Source organism: Pogona vitticeps, chromosome 1 (genome assembly GCF_051106095.1).
Source record: "Pogona vitticeps strain Pit_001003342236 chromosome 1, PviZW2.1, whole genome shotgun sequence".
In the NCBI taxonomy this organism is placed as follows: domain Eukaryota; kingdom Metazoa; phylum Chordata; class Lepidosauria; order Squamata; family Agamidae; genus Pogona; species Pogona vitticeps.
Genome location: NC_135783.1, coordinates 233,840,934 through 233,861,145, shown reverse-complemented (window position 1 = coordinate 233,861,145; position 20,212 = coordinate 233,840,934). Strand labels below are relative to the sequence as shown.

Here is a 20,212-nt window from a genome sequence, read left to right as displayed (position 1 = left end):
GTTACATTTTTTATAATGCTGTAGATCCATATTTTACCTCTTGGTAATATCAGCATCCCAGGATAAATATATTGCCCCCAAACACCAGCAGTGGGAAGAATTTTGGTGACAATTTCTCCCCCAGATTTGCATTAAACAAACATGAATGTTACCACTCCAAGCTTGTTCTTCATGTGTCTTATTATGTTAAATCTGACGAGGCTCAGATCCTTGAAATGTTAATTCCAATCTTCCAGTAACTAGATAACATGGCCGTGACATGGGCTGTAATTTACTTTCAGGTGGTTCACAAGCATCCTTAATGGCTTGTTTATCACTGCTAAAACGATTAAGACATCACTCTCCAAAAGTTCTTATTAGAAAACTCACATGACCTTCCCAGCTTAATAACTGATCCACTGACCATGAAATTATTAAATGAGCAAAATTCAGCTTCCAGGTGAAGGTGCCAGTGTCTTATCATAATGCCATTTATGACTTCATTTTTAAGCGTTAGGGCTTGCAAAATCACCTAAGATGGACAGGAAAGGGGCAGTTGTTGAGCACTAGTTGCATTATATCTGGATGTCTTTCCTCAAGAAATGTTTATATTGTGAAAAAATACAGCACTAAAAATGGAATATTTTATCACAGATTCCCTTCCCCACCTTTTACAACAGCTTATGCAATCTGGATTTGATTTGTGAATGCAAAGAACTATTGGTTTGTACAATGACTATCATAGCACTGGTGGCAGACTGTTGAACTCTGCCCATCCCCTTTCCTCTTCACAGTGGGAGTGCCATTTTGTGAAATAGGTGTTTGCCCGGATGTGGGTAAAGCTGAGAAGTGAAGAAGACTTACCAATGTTCCCTGCAGATCTTTTAATGCATAAAGGCTGCACCTACTTGCAGACACAATGCTGTTTGGGGGCATGCCCTATCCATGTTCAGGTGAACAATTGAATAGGATTTCTGCCTGCCTCTTTATTTACCTATCCATCCTTGTTCTGATGTTCTCTTTTTGGAATATGTAAACATGTGAGGAGGGGAGCATGCTAGCCCTGTCCCTCTGTTATCACTTACTCAAAAGCAATGAGTGTGCAGGGGAAAGCTGTTTCTACCCATCGAAGGTTTCCAAGTGAGTGAACCAAAAATCTGAAAAACTGGGGTTCACAGCTGTGTGGCCAACCTCCATGCCTATAAGAGACTCTTTACCTCAAGTCTCATTCTCATAAGAAGAAAGCAGGATCGAGGGAGCTTGGTTAGCACACTGCCATCTTTGCATGTTTATTTGATGAAAGGCAGATTGGCTGAACAGAGCTTCTGTTTGTCTATCAGTGGTTCCCAACTTTGGGTAACCCGGGTGTTCTTGGACTGCAATTCCCATAAGCCTTCACCACAAGCTCTGCTTGCCAAGGTTTCTGGGAGCTGTAGTCCAAGAACCCCTGGGTTACCTAAGGTTGAGAATCACTGGTCTAGATCTAGATCACATGATTACTGGCTCCCCTGATCATGTGAAAATATACATACAAGGTACTGCTCATACACAGGCTTCTTTTCATCTTGAGCTTTCCCTTACATAAACATTTTCTACATAGGACACTGTGTCACTGCCTAGCCTCCCCCCTCCCCCGCCACTATTACTTGAAAAAGCCAGGAAACTCAGCCTGCCATTCTTTTGAAGCCATTAAATTTTACTATGTGTAGTAAATAAATTTTAATGTGGACGTTGTGGATGACACCATAAACCCCAAGGTTCTGTCAGCTCTGTGCAGATGGCATTCTGCCCAAAGACATTCTCTCTCTCTCTCTGTCTCTCATTTTGGACAATAATTCTCTTCACTAACTTGCCTGGCTAGTGCTTTCTTATTTCGCAGGTGATTATATTTTACTGACCAATGAAGTAATTCTTATTGGTTTGGAATGAGCATATATGCTGCATAACAAAACTGAATATTATATCGACTATAATGTTCTCCTTGACTGTATGATCAGAAACTGTATCCTAGCAAGCAATTGTAGCCTGCTAGCTTTTTCTTTTTCTTTCTTTTTTAAAAAAAACTTGCAAAGCTGATTGAGAAGATGGTATCTGGGAGCTGGGAAGAGGCAGAGAAAGAAGTGTTTGATCCTTTCCTGGCCTGCTGGTTCCCTGCTATAAATGTCTTATTCTGTTGCCCAAGGAGAGGGGAGGCTATGACGGTAAACAGCAGTAGTTTCCAAAGCACAAAACAGAGCTTAACTGGAAAATATCATTGAACAGCAATGTATTGAGTACTAGCAAAATGTCTCATTCTTGACAATTTCCAGAATCTCAACATGCTGAGATTCCCCTCTGACAATTCCCTTGCATCAGTGGTATCTCCCAGCTTCTGGTAAAGTCAAATCCCAGTCTCATTTCTCCTGTCTCTCCCCCCACCATTGTTCCTGGGGAAGATGCATGATTCTGCAGTTTAATGCCTCTTCCAGTGAATCCTGCATGGGGAAAAAAACACAAATAAATATTAAAATTAATAACTAAAGATGCTATTCTGTACAAAAATTTTAACAATTGTATGGGTTGATTACTCTGTGAGTTAGGTAACTTGCTGCAAAGCCAGAAGTTGGGAGTTCAATTCACCACTGTGCATCCCTGAAGAGCCAGCCTGTGTGGCCTTGGGCAAGCTGCACAGTCCCAGGATGCCCGCAGAATGAATGAATGAATGAATGAATGAATGAATGAATGAATGAATGAATGAATGAATGAATATTCTCTAGCTACAGTCATGGCCAAAAATATTGGCACCATTGCAATTCTGTCAGAAAATGCTACCCTTTCAAATGTTTTGGTACTCATGCATTCATTTCTTTGGTTTGTGTTGAAAACACACACACACACACACACACAAACACACACACACAGAGAGAGAGAAGAAAAGTCAAATCTGATACAATTCCACATAGAAACCTAAAAATGCACTGGCCAAAATTATCGGCACCCTTAAATTAATATTTGGTAGCACACCCTTTGGGAAAAAAAATAACTGAAATCAATTGCTTTCTGTAACCATGTATGAGTATCTTACACCTCTCTACGGGAATTTTGGACCACTCTTCTTTTTGTAAACTGCTCCAGGGCCTTCAGATTTGAAGGATGCCTTCTCCCAACTGCTCTTTTGAGATCCCTCACAGGTGTTCTATTCCTGATTCAGATCTGGACTCATGGCTGGCCATTTCAGAACCTTCCAGCGCTTTGTTTGTGACCATTTTGGAGTGCTTTTGGGTCATTGTCCTGCTGGAAGACCCACGACCTCTGGTGGAGACACAGCTTTCTGACATTGGCCACTACGTTGAGCCCCAAAATTCTTTGGGAGTCATCAGATTTCATCATACCGTTCACACAGTCAAGGCATCCAGTGCCAGAAACAGCAAAGCAACCCCAAAACATCTTTGAACCTCCAACATGTGTGACTGTAGGGACTGTGTTCTTTTCTTTGAATGCCTCATTTCTTTTGCTGTAAACAGTGCCATGGTGTCCTTTGCCAAAAAGCTCTTCTTTTGTCACATCTATCCACAGTACATTCTCCCAGAAGGATTGTGGTTTTGTCACATAGGTTTTGGCATACTCCAGTCTTACTTTTTTATGCCTTTGTGTCAGCAATGCTGTCCTCCTGGGTCTCCTTCCATAGCGTCCCTTTTCACTCAGATGCCGACTGATAGTGCAAGCTGACACTGTTGAACCCTGTGTCTGCAGATCAGCTTGAACAACCCTTCATTGTAATTTTTCAGTAATTTTGCTCTTCCGTCCATGTCCAGGGAGGTTAGCTACAGTGCCATGGGCTGTAAACCTCTTGATGATATTGTGCACAGTGGGCACAGGAACATTAAGATCACTGGAGATGGACTTGTAGCCTCGAGATTGTCAATGTTTTTCCACCATTTTTGCTTTCAATTCCACAGACAACGCTTTACACTTTATTCTTTTCTCCATGCTCAGAGTCACACACAACACAAAGGTTGACTCAGCTTTTCTCCATCTTAACTGGTTGCAAGTGTGATTACTATATTGCCCACACGTCTTACTTGCGACAGGTGTGTCTAAATACAAATTAATGGAGCATCACATGCTTGAAAAGCAATTATTTCTTACAATTTAGAGAGGCTGCTAATAATTTTGGCCAGTGCATTTTTGGGTTTCTGTGTGGAAATTGTATTGTATTTGACTTTTCTCTGTTTTTTGTGTTGTTTCAACACAAATCAAAGAAATGAACATGTCCGTACCAAAACATTTGCAAATGCAACAATTTTGTGAGAGAGGGGTTGCATTTTCTGACAGAATTGCAAGGGTGCCAATATTTTTGGCCATGACTGTAGAAAACCTGGAAAGGGTTGCTATAAATCAGAATGTGACTTGAAAATACATAGTTATTATTATTATGCACTTTGTTGTTTCTTTTTCAAATAAGCCCTGCACAGAAAAGCTGCCAGGAGTTGTAATAATCTTGTGTAGCTTAATATCTCTTCCAGAAAAACATGACTTGGAATTTCCTGAGAAATCCTGCAAGATTTTTGGTGCAATTTCTGAAACAAAGAAAGAAAGAAAGAAAGAAAGAAAGAAAGAAAGAAAGAAAGAAAGAAAGAAAGAAAGAAAGAAAGAAAGAAAGCTGGTAGGACGAAGTTCCAAATAGAGTAGTCCTAGAATGAGCTGGAATTTTTAGCATGTATACATTAATGAAACAGCGACGTCTATGTTGGCTTGGGCTTGTCGTGAGAATGGCTGATGGTCAGATTCCAAAAGATCTCCTTAGGTAAAGGTAAAGGTTCCCCTTGACAATTTTTGTCCAGTCGTGTTCAACGGGGGGCGGTGCTCATCCCCCTTTCCAAGCCATAGAGCCAGCGTTTTGTCTGAAGACAATCTTCTGTGGTCACGTGGCCAGCACAACTAGATACGGAACCCTGTTACCTTCCCACCGAGGTGGTCCCTATTTATCTACTCGCATTTGCATGCTTTCAAACCGCTAGGCTGGCGAGAGCTGGGAGAGGAATGCTGGAAGCTGTAGTTCAAAAGCATCTGGAAGGTTACTCTTTACCCACCACTGCCTTAATAAGAAGGTTCTGCACTGAAGTATCAGCTCTTTTCTTTTCTTTTCTTTTCTCAAGTTTGTAGCTCTCTTTCTTTCTTTCTTTTTCTGACAAGCTTTATGAATGATGGTGTTGTTGCTGACCTTCATAGTACATTTTCATTGTGGGATCATTTATTGATTGTGCCCTGTTGCAGTTTTATTTAGAAATGTTTTGTGCTCGAAACATGTTTACAATGGGTATCATGTTATGAAATCAAAGAGCAGATAAAAAGAAAACAATCTGAGAAAATGTAAACATTTGCTGTTGATATAAGTGAACTTTGGAGCTATATTATAAGGGTAGTGATCTGCTGTACATTTCAAACTGATCTAACATTTTAAGGTCAGGAGAGAGACTAATTGCTTTTTTAAAATAAAAAACCACTGGCATTCATGCCTTGTTGGGCATATAATTTTACTGTTTTGGGGGTAGATATATGTCATCAACAGAAAAGAAACAGTCATGATGATGATGGTGACAACAATGATGATGACGACAATGATAACGATGGTTGGATGTCTATTCCAGTCCTCCCCTGGAGGTTAACAAATGGAACATAATTTAATATAATCATATTCCAAAGTGTTTGACCAGAATAAACATTTTCATTTTTTTTGTTACACATACTGTACATGGTTTTATACTTCTCAGACTGCAGCCATTTTGCTTGCCGGCATCTGGATCACTCGGAAAGGGAGCCCAGCATTCAAGAACATTATTTTTCTCTTTAGAAAAACATTTATGCAAATAGTAAAATAAATAAATAAGTAAAAATCCAGCATTTAAATAACAGTTGAATAACTGCTTAAACCTGAGTATTGCCCTAGTAGGCTAAGTGTAACATTGTTACAATTGAATTATTCAATCAATTCTTTTAATTATTTCAGCATCGTAGTTTCAGCTAGTATGTGCTAATGTTAACATTGTGAAGGTGAATGTACCCTCTTTTTTCTTGGACAGACGAAAAGCCATAGAGAAAAAAACCTACAAATACTCAAATGTCATGCTCAACTTGTAGTGTTGGCACCCAATTATAGATGTTGACTGGACATCAGTAGAGCATTATCATTAATTCCCTGCAGATTTTCCTTCTACATATTTACATGTAATTCTTATCACCTTTTCTTCTGTACAATAAGATAGCCACTCTTCTGATGCCCTATACAATTAAATGTTTTCAAAGACCCATTTTATAAAAGCACAACTGGCAGTCCTTCTTTCAGTCTTGCTGCATTTTACACTACTTGTCATAATAAGTGCACGTCTTCAAATGCTGTAAACAAAGGATGGGGGATGGGTGGCTGTCCATATGCTACTCATCTGTAACTCATATTATCCGTCGCCACTGGCTATGCTGGCTAACAGAAGCTGTTTCCAACCAATCTGGAAAGCCACATATTCCTTACCTCTGTTATAAGCAATAGGTCTTACCTTTGTTATAAGCAACCTCTGAAATAGGTCCGTATACTCACTGTGCATGCCAGTGGTTTTAAAATGTGGTAAAACAGAATGCAGTATAGTTTACTCAGGATCCTACAGCCTAGATATGCTTCCAGAAGTGGCAAAGGGCATCCTTACCATTGCACAGGTTTTTCCTAAATTACATATTTTGCTTTTAATATGCCTTTTAAAAAATTGGCTATTGGAAAGTAAACATGGGCTTAATTTACAAATCCAATTGCTGATGCATATCTCTTTGCAGAAAATCCATTGAAAACAGGTTAATTGTAGGAAATATGCATTTCCCTTAGTGTTTGGTTTCTCTCCCAGTTATGTCCACCCCTAAAGAAGAAGGGTAGACATTTATTACATCCCACCCAACCCTATTTCAGTTAGTATTCCTCTGTTAATCATATACTGTATACTGCTGTAGTTATTCCAAGAGCCATATTAGACCATTCTTTTATTAGGCCAAAGAAAATGTTACAGGGTATAAATTTTCAGATTCTCAAAACTCTTCATCAAATTATGCTAAAAATAAAAACTGCCATCAAGTTTATTCTGACTGATGTCTAGGTAGGTACAGAGTATTCAGTAGCAAATTAGGGGTGACAATTTTCTGGGGCTGCATGTAACCCCAAAGTCATGTTTGGAGGCCTTAGCCCCACCTGTATCTCCAACTCCACCAATTTTTTTTTCCACAGCAAAGTTTTACAAAGAGGTGGATTGTTGTCTCCAGAAGGAAGCAACTTTCTAGAACCCAATTTTTAAAAATAGGATGAAGATCCCTTTTGCAATATTTAACACTTTAAAATATCCCACCCCACCTCCCAAAAAAAGTAGAACAAGACTGTTACCAACCCCAACCTAGGCTTGTCACTTTTTAAAATAGCTTTCCCTTAATACGTTTGACATCAGCCCTTAACCACACCAGACCCAGTGGTTAAAGAATGAAAAATGATATTCTCTTTATTAAAAAGCAACATCAACTTGGGAACAGACGCTTCAGTTCTTCAGTTGCAACACAACAATTCAGCAAAACACTCCCCTTTTTTTCCCTTACACTTTCCTCTCTCCTTTTCTTCCATCCCTCCAACCTCCTCAGGCTCAGGTTGGCCACATTCAGCACCCGGCCAATCGCCTTGCTTACCTGTTAATAAGCTGATGGCCAGGTCTCCTGTCACAAGGTCTTTTGAACAATTTCTGGCTTCAGTCCCTTCCATGCATCCTTGATATTTTAGCAGGTCTGTGATGTCCTTGGACAGGAAGAAAACTGCCAACATTGTCCAATCCTGAGAGAAATAGTCATCAGAGTAGAAGATGGGTGGTATGGAGGCAATGGAGTCTGCCTCTAGTTACAGCCCTAGAAGGAATGCAAGAGGAACTAGCCCAGTGATGCTCCATTAGTGCTATGAGGATGTCAGGTTTGCACCTAGTGATAACCCTGGGACTAGCAGGTTAGGTTACAAACAGAAAGGGTTGCCAAATGACTTTTGAAAATATAAAATCCAGATGTATTGTTGTGTATGCCACGAAGAATAAAATACAGACACTCTAAAAGCTCTAACTGTTTTAAAATATCATCTTTAATATATCCAACAACAAGCCTTTATGTTCTGCTACGAATCTCTTTCCCAGTGTTGTTGCTAGCAGTTTCACCTTCCGTCTATACTATATATTTCTGATCCTCTAGGGGGAAACAACTTGGTTATCGACCGAAAGAATGTCATATTAAAACTGTTCCTTTCACACTAAGGATCTTTAAAAATGTAGAAATACATGCATTTCCATAAGCAGCCAAAAGTAAAATTTTAAAAGGAAATTGGACCCCAGATTGCGTACCACAGACATTCCCCAGGTACTGTACAACTGTCCCTAGAGACAATCCTATTTCAGGTTTATTGCACTTTATGATAGTCCCAAATGCTGGATGAGATGCTGATCCCCACTTTGACCCCTTGCCACCAACTATGTTCCAGCTGGTGGCTCCTAGTCGCTGTTACAACCCTTCAAATTACACAGCTGCCCTCTGTAAAAACAGGGCACAGGGCCACCATGTGCCATAATACTTTGAAGAGCAATAATACTGCCCAAAATGCAGTTAGTCTCGGCTAAAACACTGAATCGAGATTTAACTTGACAATCAGCATTTGATCTGATGGTTCTACTCTAACTGGGAATAGTAACTGCATCTGAATGGATGTTTCAAGTATTATAGTATGGACAATTTTCCTCATATATAAATAGCCGGTGACCCTTAGAAAACAAATGTCTGTTGTGCAGAAGCAGGAATAAAAGCTGGCTTGTTTTGACTGAAAGAACCATGTCTCTTCTTCTAGAATTAAGAACTGTCACATGGACCCACTTAAGATCTGCTGCCCAGTTGGTGTAAAATGGCCTAATTCCATCCAAGCCAAAGAGATTGTAAACGTTTATGCCAGGCAGTGAGTTGGGCCTAATTAATCTGGAGCGAACATCCTGTTTCCTCAGTAATAAACACACACACACAATCCCTCTTTACAAATGGCCATTGCTGTAACTAATGGTGATTCCTAAAGCACTACACTCAAAAGTATGTCCTTTAAAACAATCAATAGCCTACATTTATACGTAAATGTGGCCAGTCTAGGCAGGTTTTTCTGTGGATGTGTCTGTGTGTTGCTGCTGTTTTTTAAAATTCAGACAAACTGATAATAAGTAAACTCAGTTAATCTTGTAGATAGAAACCTTTCCCTGAGGAGAAGGTGTGGGTATGTGTGCTGGACTTTGCATATGTGTTATACATCCTTAAGAGGGCCAATACAGAAAAGTAAAATATTAGCAAGGCTTGGAACACAGGCAGCCAAGACTGTCTCCGGAAAAGTCTTCCTCTGCCAACTCACAGCTGGATTTGCAGGGTGGAAACGAAATTGAAGAAATGGCCGAGAAAGAAAGCAATGCAAGAGGAAAAAAAGAGTTGCTAAAAGGTCAGTGATTATTTTAAGGCTCAGCCCTGAATAAACTTTGCTCCAAATTGTAGAGTCTATGCCTGGGTATGAGTACTCCTCATACCCAGGCATAGACTCTGCACTGTGTCAGGCAGGGCTGGTCATCCCGGTAGACAAAGTAAGTCACTTCTTTTTAAGGCACAAAGTTGACGTTGCCAACCGTTGAAGTCTTTGCCGCTCCAAAGAGCTGCCATTGCTTTGCATGGGATTCAAGTCTAGACATGCCTAAATGCCCATCTCGGAAGGCCTCTCAGAGGCAACCACCGTCTTTGAGCCGTCTGAAGAAAGGGGCTGTGCTACGGGGATGGGGATTTGAGTCATGGGACTTGCTGTCACATTGTAGTTAAATCACACCAGTGACATAACTCGGATTTGACTAAAGTTATTTTTCAATGACTCGAACTTGACTCATTACTTGGAACCCACCCACCCCTCCTTTTTTTCTAGGGGGAAAAAGCTTTTTTTAAATAGGGACTCAGACTTGGGGCTTGAGATCCGGGGCTTGGTATCAACAACTCAGACTTGGACTTGGGATTTGGACCCAAAGACTTGCCTATGTCCCTGCTGTGCTATGACATAGGTGGTTCCCCCCCCCCATGGCCAAAAATGGCCAGCGTTGCAGAGAGCAGGATCTTCAGGCTGTTCTTTGCAAAAGTAGGGAGGGGGTGGTGAGCCACAGCACCAAAAAGGGGATTGATTGATTGATTGATTGATTGATTGATTGATTGATTGATTTGATTTGATTTGATTTGATTTGATTTGATTTGATTTGATTTGATTTGATTTGATTTGTATCCTGCCCATCTGGTGTATCTGTAATAATGAATGGCTAATTTTTGTCGTGCCAAGGGCTTCGTCGTTCTCGGTATTATAATCTTATTTATTTACAGTATTTTATTTATTTATTTTTAAACTTCTGTACTACCTATCTGACCTATGGTCACTCTTGACATGAAAATTTGACATGGCAGTTTTTAGGTCTCTGGGAAACTTTCTTTTTGGCAGAAGGACTCCTCAGAATCTCCCAGCCAAACTCTGTTAGGAATCCCATTTGCTAAGGCTTGTAGTCTGTACCAATGAAAGGGAACAGCAGCTAGAAGGGGTGGGTATAAGAAGGAAGCATTTGATTGAGAAGTGGAAGCTGCCATTGGCAGGAGAACAGGGCCGCCACATCAAATAGGCCACTTGCTTTGAAATATACGAATTCTCTTGCACCAAGAAGCACCTTGTAAAGTTTCCAGGAGGCGGCTGCCTTTGTCTGTTGATTTTTGGGAAGAGGGGATCTTTCATTATCTGCCATGTGCTTTGGTGGACTACTATAACCCATATCATCATATGCAAGGATTGTCATCTCACTTATTACACATAATCAGTGGTGGGACAGAGTGGGAATACTAAAAGCAGAGACATTGGCCATCGTTATCTTGCATGTGGCAATTAATAATATCTAGGTGTTTGCGCAGCCATGTTAGCATAGATAAAGTAGGTTAGCAAAGGGGGTTTGCTGAAATATGAAATAGGATGAAGGAAGCAAAACTCTTAATACTCTCTAACTATAACAAAATATTTAATCTGCAGCTCTGAAGGAATTTGTTTGTTTGTTTGTTTGTTTGTTTGTTTGTTTGTTTGATTGATTGATTGATTGATTGATTGATTGATTGATTGATTGATTGATTGATTGATTGATTGATTGATTGATTGATTTTATTCCACTCTTTTAGTGGACACACTACTCTTGGGCGGCTAACAAATAAAACTCAGAACCCCACATGCCCCCTAAAACAATATAATCAATATGGGTTTTTTTTCACTGTTTCAGATCTAAAATCAATACAAGAAGGAAAAGAAAGCCCAAGAAAGAAAGAAAATTAATATTAACAGTGTGTGTATCACTGAATTCTATTAATAAAGTAACTTAGGGCTAACACTCCAACGGTTCGTGCTAGCTGTGGGATTCTTGCATCTGTGGTCCCCAGAAGTAACCCTTTCAAGCTCTAGTATGGAGTTCTGAGTAGAAGGTCTGCCTCAGGAAAGGATAATATGTACAATAACGCCCACTACAATATATCACACTGCATTCAGAGCACTTATTCCCAGCTAAGCAGGCATGGAACTGCTGTCTTAATTTGTTAAACCTTTTACAATAGAGTACTGTAGCAATAAATTATGTAATTAATAGTCAAATTAAGTAGTTTTTTATTATGCTCAAGACTTCTCCTGCAGTAAAAATAAACAGATTTTAATCCTCCATTTCGCTTCATGCTGAGTAATAGATATTAGAGTGCAATCCTCATGCACATTTTGTTGTTGTTTAGTCGTTAAGTTGTGTCCAACTCTTCGTGACCCCATGGACCAGAGCATGCCAGGCCCTCCTATCTTCCAATGCCCCCCGGAGTTTGGTCAAATTCCTGTTGACACTGTCCAACCATCTCATCCTCTGTTGTCCTCTTCTCCTCTTGCCTTCACACTTTCCCAACATCAGAGTCTTTTCCATGGAGTCTTCTCTTCTCATGAGGTGGCCAAAGTATTGAAGCCTCGGCTTCAGGATCTGTCTTTCCAGTGAGCACTCAAGGTTGATTTCTTTCAGAATGGATTCGTTTGTTCTCCTTGCAGTCCAGGGGACTCTCAGGAGTCTCCTCAAGCACCACAATTCAAAGGCATAAATTCTTTGGCAGTCAGCCTTCTTTATGGTCCAGCTCTCACTTCCATACAACACGACTGGAAAAACCATATCTTTGATTATGCAGTCCTCTGTCGGCAAGCTGATGTCTCTGCTTTTTCAAATGCTGTTGAGGTTTGTCGTTGCTTTCCTCCCAAGAAGCAGGCGTCTTTTAATTTCGTGGCTGCTGTCACCATCTGCAGTGATCATGGAGCCTAAGAACATAAAACCTGTCACTGCCTCCATATCTTCCCCTTCCATTTGCCAGGATGTGATGGGACCAGTGGCCATGATCTTAGTTTTTTTGATGTTGAGCTTCAGACCATTTTTGATGCTCTCCTGTTTCACCCTCATTAAGAGGTTCTTTAATTCCTCCTCACTTTCTGCCATCAGAGTGGTATCATCTGGAGTGGTTGATATTTCTTCTGGCAACCTTGATTCTGGCTTGGGATTCATCCAGCCCAGCCTTTCGCATGATGAATTCTGCATATAAGTTAAATAAGCAGGGAGACAATATATAGCCTTGTCATACTCCTTTCCCAATTTTGATTCAATCAGTTGTTCCATATCCAGTTCTAACTGTTGCTTCTTCTCCCACATATAGATTTCTCAGGAGATAGATAAGGTGGTCAGGCAGTCCTATTGCTTTAAGGACTTGCCATAGTTTGCTGTGGTCCATGCAGTCAAAGGCTTTTGCATAGTCAATGAAGCAGAAGTAGATGTTTTTCTGGAACTCTCTGGCTTTCTCCATAATCCAGTGCATGTTAGCAATTTGGTCTCTAGTTCCTCTACCCCTTCGAAATCCAGCTTGTACTTCTGGCAGTTCTCAGTCCACATACTGTTGAAGCCTACCTTGGAGCATTTTGAGCATAACCTTGCTAGCGTGTGAAATGAGTGCAATTGTACGGTAGTTGGAGCATTCTTTGGCACTGCCCTTCTTTAGGATTGGTATGTAGACTGATCTTTTCCAGCCCTCTGGCCACTGTTGAGTTTTCCAAACTTGCTGGCATATTGAATGTAGCACCTTAACAGCATCATCTTTTAAGATTTTAAATAGTTCAACTGGAATGTCATCACCTCCACTGGCCTTGTTGTTAGCCAAGCTTTCTAAGGCCCACTTGACTTCACTCTCCAGGATGTCTGGCTCAAGGTCAGCAACCACACTATCTGGGTTGTCCAGGACATCCAGATCATTCTGAATTCCTCTGTGTATTCTTGCCAAAACGTCTTGATGTCTTCTGCATCTGTGAGGTCCCTCCCATTTTTGTCCTTTATCATGTCCATCTTTGCAAAAAAGGTTCCTTTATTATCTCCAGTTTTCCTCAACAGATCTCTGGTTTTTCCCTTTCTATTATTTTCCTCTATTTCTTTGCACTGTTCATTTAAGAAGGCCCTCTTGTCTCTCCTTGCTATTCTTTGGAAGTCTGCAACCAATTTTCTGTAACTTTCCCTATCTCCCTTGCATTTTGTTTCCCTTTTCTTTTCTGCTATTTGTAAGGCTTCGTTGGACAGCCACTTTGCTTTCTTGCATTTTATTTTCTTTGGGAAGGTTTTTTGTTGCTGCCTCCTGTACAATGTTCCGAGCCTCCATCCAAAGTTTTTCAGGCACTCTGTCCACCAAATCAAGTTCCTTAAATCTTTGTGTCACTTCCACTGTGTATTCATAAGGGATTTGGTTTAGATTATACCTGAATAGCCCAGTGGTTTTTCCTACTTTCTTCAGTTTAGGCTTGAGTTTTGCTATAAGAAGCTGATGATCAGAGCCACAATCAGCTCCAGGTCTTGTTTTTGCTGACTGTGTAGAGCTTCTCCATCTTTGGCTGCAGAGAATATAATCAATCTGATTTCGATATTGCCCATCTGGTGATGTCCATGTGAAGAGCCGCCTCTTGTGTTGTTGGAAAAGAGTGTTTGTGATGACCAGCTTGTTCTCTTGACAAAACTCGATTAGCCTTTGCCCTGCTTCATTTTGAACTCCAAGGCCAAACTTACCTGTTGTTCTTTTTATCTCTTGACTCCCTACTTTAATATTCCAGTCCCTTATAATGAGAAAAACATCTTTCAGTTCTAGAAGGTGTTGTAATTCTTCATAGAATTGGTCAATTGCAGCCTCTTCAGTATTCGTTGTTGGTGCATAAACGTGGATTACTGTGGTGTTGAAAGGTTTGCTTTGGATGTCAATGGTTATTCTTGCCATTTTGACCACATCCAGCTTATGAAGGTTCATAGATCTTACCTTCCAGGCACGCCCGCAGCTGAGCATCCTTTCAGCTTTGGCTCAATCACTTCATTAGCTCAGTAGCATATTGGATGCCTTCCGACCTGAGGGGTCCATCTTCCAGCATCATATCTTTTAGCCTTTTGTTTCTGTCCATTGAGTTTTCTTGGCAAAGATACTGGAGTGGCTTGCCAGTTCCTGCTCCAGGTGGATCGCGTTTAGTCAGAACTCTCCACTATGACTTGTCCATCTTGGGTGTCCCTGCACAGCATAGCCCATAGCTTCTCTGAATTACTGAAGCCCCTTCGCCATGACAAGGCAGCAATTTGTGAAGGGGGATTTTCCCCTAGAGGTCTATAAAGATCTGTAGGACTCTTAGGAAGATGTTCAAGTATCAGAATCCCGACCTGACACAAGGCTGAACCCAAAAGCAAACTTAGCTGCTGTTTGCTGGTGCTCACTGTACCAATAGGATATGTCCTTAATAAATCCATAAGGTTTTATGGTGCAGAAAGATAGTAACCTGAAGGTGACAGTGCGCAGGGCAGAAGTTTGCTTTGCTGCATTGTTAATTATTTCTCTGTTAAATTATTTATTTTTTAATTCATTGTTTGGCTGTTACTTAACAGAGGTAAACACTCCTGCATGTGACCAAGTGATTTACCATGTTTCCCAGAAAATAAGACAGGGTCTTATATTAATTTTTGCTCCAAAAATTAATTAGGGCTTATTTTCAAGGGATGTTTTGTTTTTTTCATGTACACAATCTATATGGTGGAGGGCAGGGTTTCACTTAATTGGGGCTTATTTTTGGGGTAGGGCTTATATTACAAGCATCCTGAAAAATCATACTAGGGCTTATTTTCAGGTTAGGTCTTATTTTCGGGGAAACAGGGTAGTAAACCAAATCTTATTCCATAAGATCCCAGTCATGTAATCCATATTCATACTGCCTCTAAGCGACTGTGAAATTATATGTTACACTCAACATGGGGTTGTCTGCAAAAATGTAAACTTTGTGTAGTTTTTTTTCTCCTCCTAAAATATCACCACATCATTTAAGCACGTCTGTTTCTGTTCTGCTATCATCACAATGTGTCTTCTCCATTCCTAGGACAGCGAAGGATGGGAAGTGATGGCATAAAACTCACAAATCTGCCTAAAAATTATATCACAGAGAAGGGAGAATTAGGAATCTCGCTAATTCAGCAATAGCCCTGTGTTGCATATATGATTTTAACTTAAGATAGGATCAGGAGAGATCAATCTATCAGGCAATGGGGTTCCACCCCACCTCCGACTGTGTCATCCAGCTACCCCATTCCTGCCTATTTCCTCACCAAAGACTGTTCCCTTCTTGAGTATGTGTACATATATGTATGAATACACATTTTTGTGTTTGATGTTTACGGTGACCCTGACTCTGACCTCCTGTGTTCTGCCTTCTGCTCCGCCAACTGAAGTGGGCACTAGCTTCTGATGGATAGGAGCAATGGATCTTTTTCACCCTCAGTATAACAGAACTGTGCTTTTGTTTGCATATTATTTCTTTTGTTATAAAGGCAATGGTGCTATATGTAAATTTTACACACACAAACACACACAGACATTCCTGCCAACAGAATCATACCGCTTGCCACCCCTGTAATCAATAGACAAATGGCAAAACAATGGAAATAATGTTTGCCATTTCTTTGTTGATGACCGAGGTGACAAGCAGTTTGGTCTTAGGCATGATAACAAGGGAAAAGCTATGAATGTTAGGCTGTAATTTAATTTTGGTTGGCTGATATCTCCAATCTGTCTAGACTGCAAGCAACAGGACAAGAGATAAAAACAATGGGAAAGAGAAGATAAAGCCTCCCATCATTTATACACATGGCTGACTACCTTAACCATCTCTTCCACAAAGGCAGAACCTAACCTGTAAGAGTAGAGCAGAAATGGAGAAGGCAACCAAGATGATGGGTTCCTATAGAAAGGGCCTGAGAAATGGATCACTCAAGAACACATATCCTTGTCTTCTCTCCGATTGCTGAGTTAAGGATTTATTTATATGGCTGCCCATCCCACTTGTAAGACATCAATGCAGTGGTCTATCTACCACTTTTCAGAGTGACATGCTTCAAGCTGCTGTTTGACAGGGCCCTGATGCTAGGTGGCACTGTCACAAAGTAGCTAGATGGCAAGAACATTCATGTCACCTCCTTGGGTGAAGGATGATGCTATCCATAAAGGAAATGATATTACAGGAAAGAGCTGGAAGGCTACCAACATTCCTCTGTTTTATCACTGTTGTTGCTTCCATGACTGTATATTAAATAAAAAATCCCCCTAACATTTACCTGTATATCACATTTTGTGTTCAGTACCCTGTGCATCTGTTATTTCCACTGGCACTGATCGTAGCTTTAAAGCAATGTAATATGTGAGCTGAGCTGAAAGATATTGGCCAATTAGGTTCCAATTGAGAGCTTATGGCTGAGGTAGGATTTGACTGAAAGATTTCTTGACCGACAGCTTGCACACACAACCACTGTGTTACCAGAACTCTCCACTGCTATAGAAAAATTCAGTAGCTGCACCTTTGACAATATTACACCCAAACCAGCTAGCACAGACCATATCAGAACATTCTACAAGAGATGGTAGTGATGCCCTCTACCTAGTGGCCTGACAGGCAGGTATAATTAAATCCTACTTTAGCCATACATAAGCCTTCAACCCAATAAAAGAACAAGGAAAAAGCATTCTTTGCTAAGTCAAATTTTTTGGAAAAACTATTAGGTGAAGCCGGACACAAATATATACTTCCTTAGTGCTGCCTTGTTTTATTCTTCTTTTTGACCTATGTATTCTGATGGTACAGATGAACAGCGTCAACAAAAGTGAAGCTGGTGAATGCTGAGATAATTCAGTAATGCTATGTGGAAGGAAATGTGTGTATAGTGTTTTCAAGGAAATGTGAATTTTGAGGGGAATGAGGAACTAATAATCTTATTTACTATTAATCTTCCTGTGTAACACCCACCCGCCTGCCTCCCTCCATGACATGCCCCTAGAAACAGACAAACATTTTGGTTAATACAGCTGCCACACACTCCCTCCCCATGAAACAGAACAGGCTGTAAATGGCCTCATCCTAAAGCATCCCACAAAACACATACATGGCTACAAAGAAGCCCTCTGAAAGAGCCTCATGGAGCAGTGGTTAAACTGCTGTACTGCAGCCAAAACTGTACTCACGACCTGGGGTTCAATCCCAGGTAGCCGGCTCAAGGTTGACTCAGCCTTCTATCTTTCTGAGGTCGGTAAAATGAGTACCCAGCTCGCTGGGGGGGCAATGTGTAGCCTGCATAACTCACTTGTAAACTGCCCAAGAGTGTTTGAAGCGCTATGGGGCGGTGTATAAGCAGCAAGCTTTGCTTTGCTTTTTTGCTTTGCTTTGCTCTGCTTATCTCTGTTGAGAAATATATGAAACTCTCTTTTTTTAAACCTAAAACACTATATGGCTGTACGGAAAAGAGTCTATTAATTGAAAAAGGTCTTGAAGAAGAGTGCAGCCAGGTTTTAATAGTTATTTATTATATGTGCATATACTGTATTTATTGCCCTTGTTCTATGTCAGGTTTTACTGGGAAATATTTTATTAGTGAGACAGAAGAGCAAGCACCTAAGCGATAAATGAGTAGCAGTAATCTTAAGTGTACACCATGTGGAGCTCATTTGCTTTGTACCTTCCATGTATCATTTTGCTTCAGCTAGCTAGTTTTCATGCTGGCAGGGTCAGGATACCTGTGGTTGTCTCCAGATAAGCCTGCTATTATAGGAGAGAGGGCCCAAACCCACCAACCTTGCACCCAATTATGAGTTTCAGCATTTTGAATAAGGATTCTTATTCAGGATGCATTTGCCTTGACTCAGCTTTTGGGTACTTAGTATCTCTCCAGTGTGTGCCATAGCAGCAGCAGCAGCTGCCCAACCTTGCCCCCAGTTGCTGAAGGCAGCCTTTCCTCATCCACAGACTGCTGTGTCCAAGTTAACTTTGCTCCAATTTTTCCTAGTAACGGTGTCCTCCTGCCTCAGCCGTGGCAGGAACGTGCACAATGAGGGTTAACTTAAATCTGAACTAAACTCCAAGCCACACCATTGGAAATCTTCCCAGCTAACTCACCACGACAGCAAAGAGTTATGTGAGGCAAATGGTAAAAACAGGATGGACCTCTTACAGAAAAGAGAATCTGAGGAGACTCTATTCACTTCTGTTTCTACAGGAGACAATCCTGCACCAGGAGTTTGCACTTCAAAGAAAAAATCTTCGGTGAGTAGATTTGGCATTTTTTTTGCTTCTTTTGACTTCCCTGGAAAATGCTTGAGCTTTCACTGTTTCCCTCCCTCCCTGTTGTGTTTTGGCCTCAGACAAACATCGTTTCTTGCCTGCGGTTGGTATTAGCATGAAAAGTTCAGAATGAATGGCTGTCTTGCTAACCTGCTTAATCTAGCAAAAAAAGCGGCTCAGACAAGGGGAGGGTGCGTTGAACCAATGGTTTCTCTGGGAACTCCGACCACTGCACTTTTTTTGGTTTTTGTCTGGAAAATGCTTTCCAAGAATTCTCTGTTTCTGAAGTAAAGAAGAATAGTATATATGGGTGGGTGGGTAGTGATTCTATAACATGGCTTAGTGCATTATAGGTATAGAGGCTGTTCCCAAGTTTTGCTATGCAGCAAACTATTTTTTTAATTTGGGTTCCTACTCTTGTCACTTTTCCCACATTCTTTCAAAAGAGAGAGAGATTGCAAATTATAGTTTCTGAACCTTTGAGCTTTTCCAAATCAGACCTCCAGCGTGTGAGATCTGCTACAGGTTTATTGGAACTCAAAGCCCTAGCAGCTGTAGTCAAGTTCAAAATAGTGTATTGACGAAAAGGAGTCGATATACATTATGCTGACTATCACAAAATAGGCAATGCTTGGAAAACTTCACTTTTTTCAACCACTCCTACAATCCCACAGCTGACATAGGAAGTTCTAGGAGCTGTCCTTCAAAATCAGCCACTTTCCCAGGCTCTGGGAATGGTGAACACCTTGGTGCATTTTGACCCATGAATTTCCTTGTAAGTGCTGCAATTGAATTCACAGCGCTTTCACAGAAAAGTCTACTCCTGGTTTCCTCTATGCTGCCATTGTTTCAGCGGCTTGATTTGTCGGGGTGCCAGATGCTGGACTTGCTATGATTCTTAAATTATTAGGACTCAGAAATCCCACTGATCCACTCCAGATTACATAGAAATGTACCTCTAGATCCTGATCCACCTTCTGCCCACCCCTGTTTGAGATCACTAAAAAGAACAGGCGGGTTTCTCCTATCCCTGATTCAGCACCAGAACTATGATGGACTATGTCACCATATCTTGCATGCAGAACAGTAGATTTTAGTGCCAGGCAAAGACAGTTTGGTGCTTGAGGTGGAGAAACCAATAAATGCCTCCCAGCCACCTAAGTCAAAATACATCCTGCCAAGTCATTTTAAGCACATGAAGAATGTCCCATGAGCACCTGTCCTCTTCTGTAAGAATACAGTAGTAAATTAAATAATTAATAATTCCCTGTGTTTTCATGCCGCCTGAAATCTGCTGCCTGAGGTGGCTGCCTCACATAGCTTAAGGATAGGGCTGGCCTTGAAATTGGTGCAAGATGTATTCCTTAATGTTATTGTGATGTGTTTTCAAGTCACCTCTGACTTCTGGAAAGCCTATGGATGAATGATGTTCAAGATGTCCCAGCAATAACAGACATGCTTGCAAACTCAAGGTTGTGGCTTCCTCTG

At 40.8% G+C, this 20,212-nt stretch overlaps 1 protein-coding gene and 1 long non-coding RNA gene across 5 annotated transcripts in view; one reads left to right on the top strand and one right to left on the bottom strand.

Moving 5' to 3' along the window:
- Nucleotides 1–2,228: 2,228 nt before the first annotated feature.
- Nucleotides 2,229–7,804, bottom strand: LOC144583387 (uncharacterized). The gene is made up of 2 exons (XR_013537142.1): nucleotides 7,672–7,804; nucleotides 2,229–2,453 (listed from the first exon to the last, which is right to left on the bottom strand). It is a non-coding gene; the product is annotated as an uncharacterized LOC144583387 (long non-coding RNA).
- Nucleotides 7,805–9,139: 1,335 nt separating this feature from the next.
- SLC15A2 (solute carrier family 15 member 2) overlaps nucleotides 9,140–20,212 on the top strand; it is a 79,746-nt gene continuing 68,673 nt past the window's right edge. For 2 of the 4 annotated variants that reach the window (XM_078376983.1, XM_078376957.1), the window contains exon 1: nucleotides 18,450–18,706. In XM_078376983.1, coding sequence (XP_078233109.1) covers nucleotides 18,602–18,706 — 105 coding nt within the window. In that variant the 5' untranslated portion in view covers nucleotides 18,450–18,601. Of the gene's footprint in view, nucleotides 9,488–18,449; nucleotides 18,707–20,212 lie in introns of those variants that run through there. The other 2 variants (XM_072985229.2, XM_072985231.2) reach the window with 2 other exon arrangements.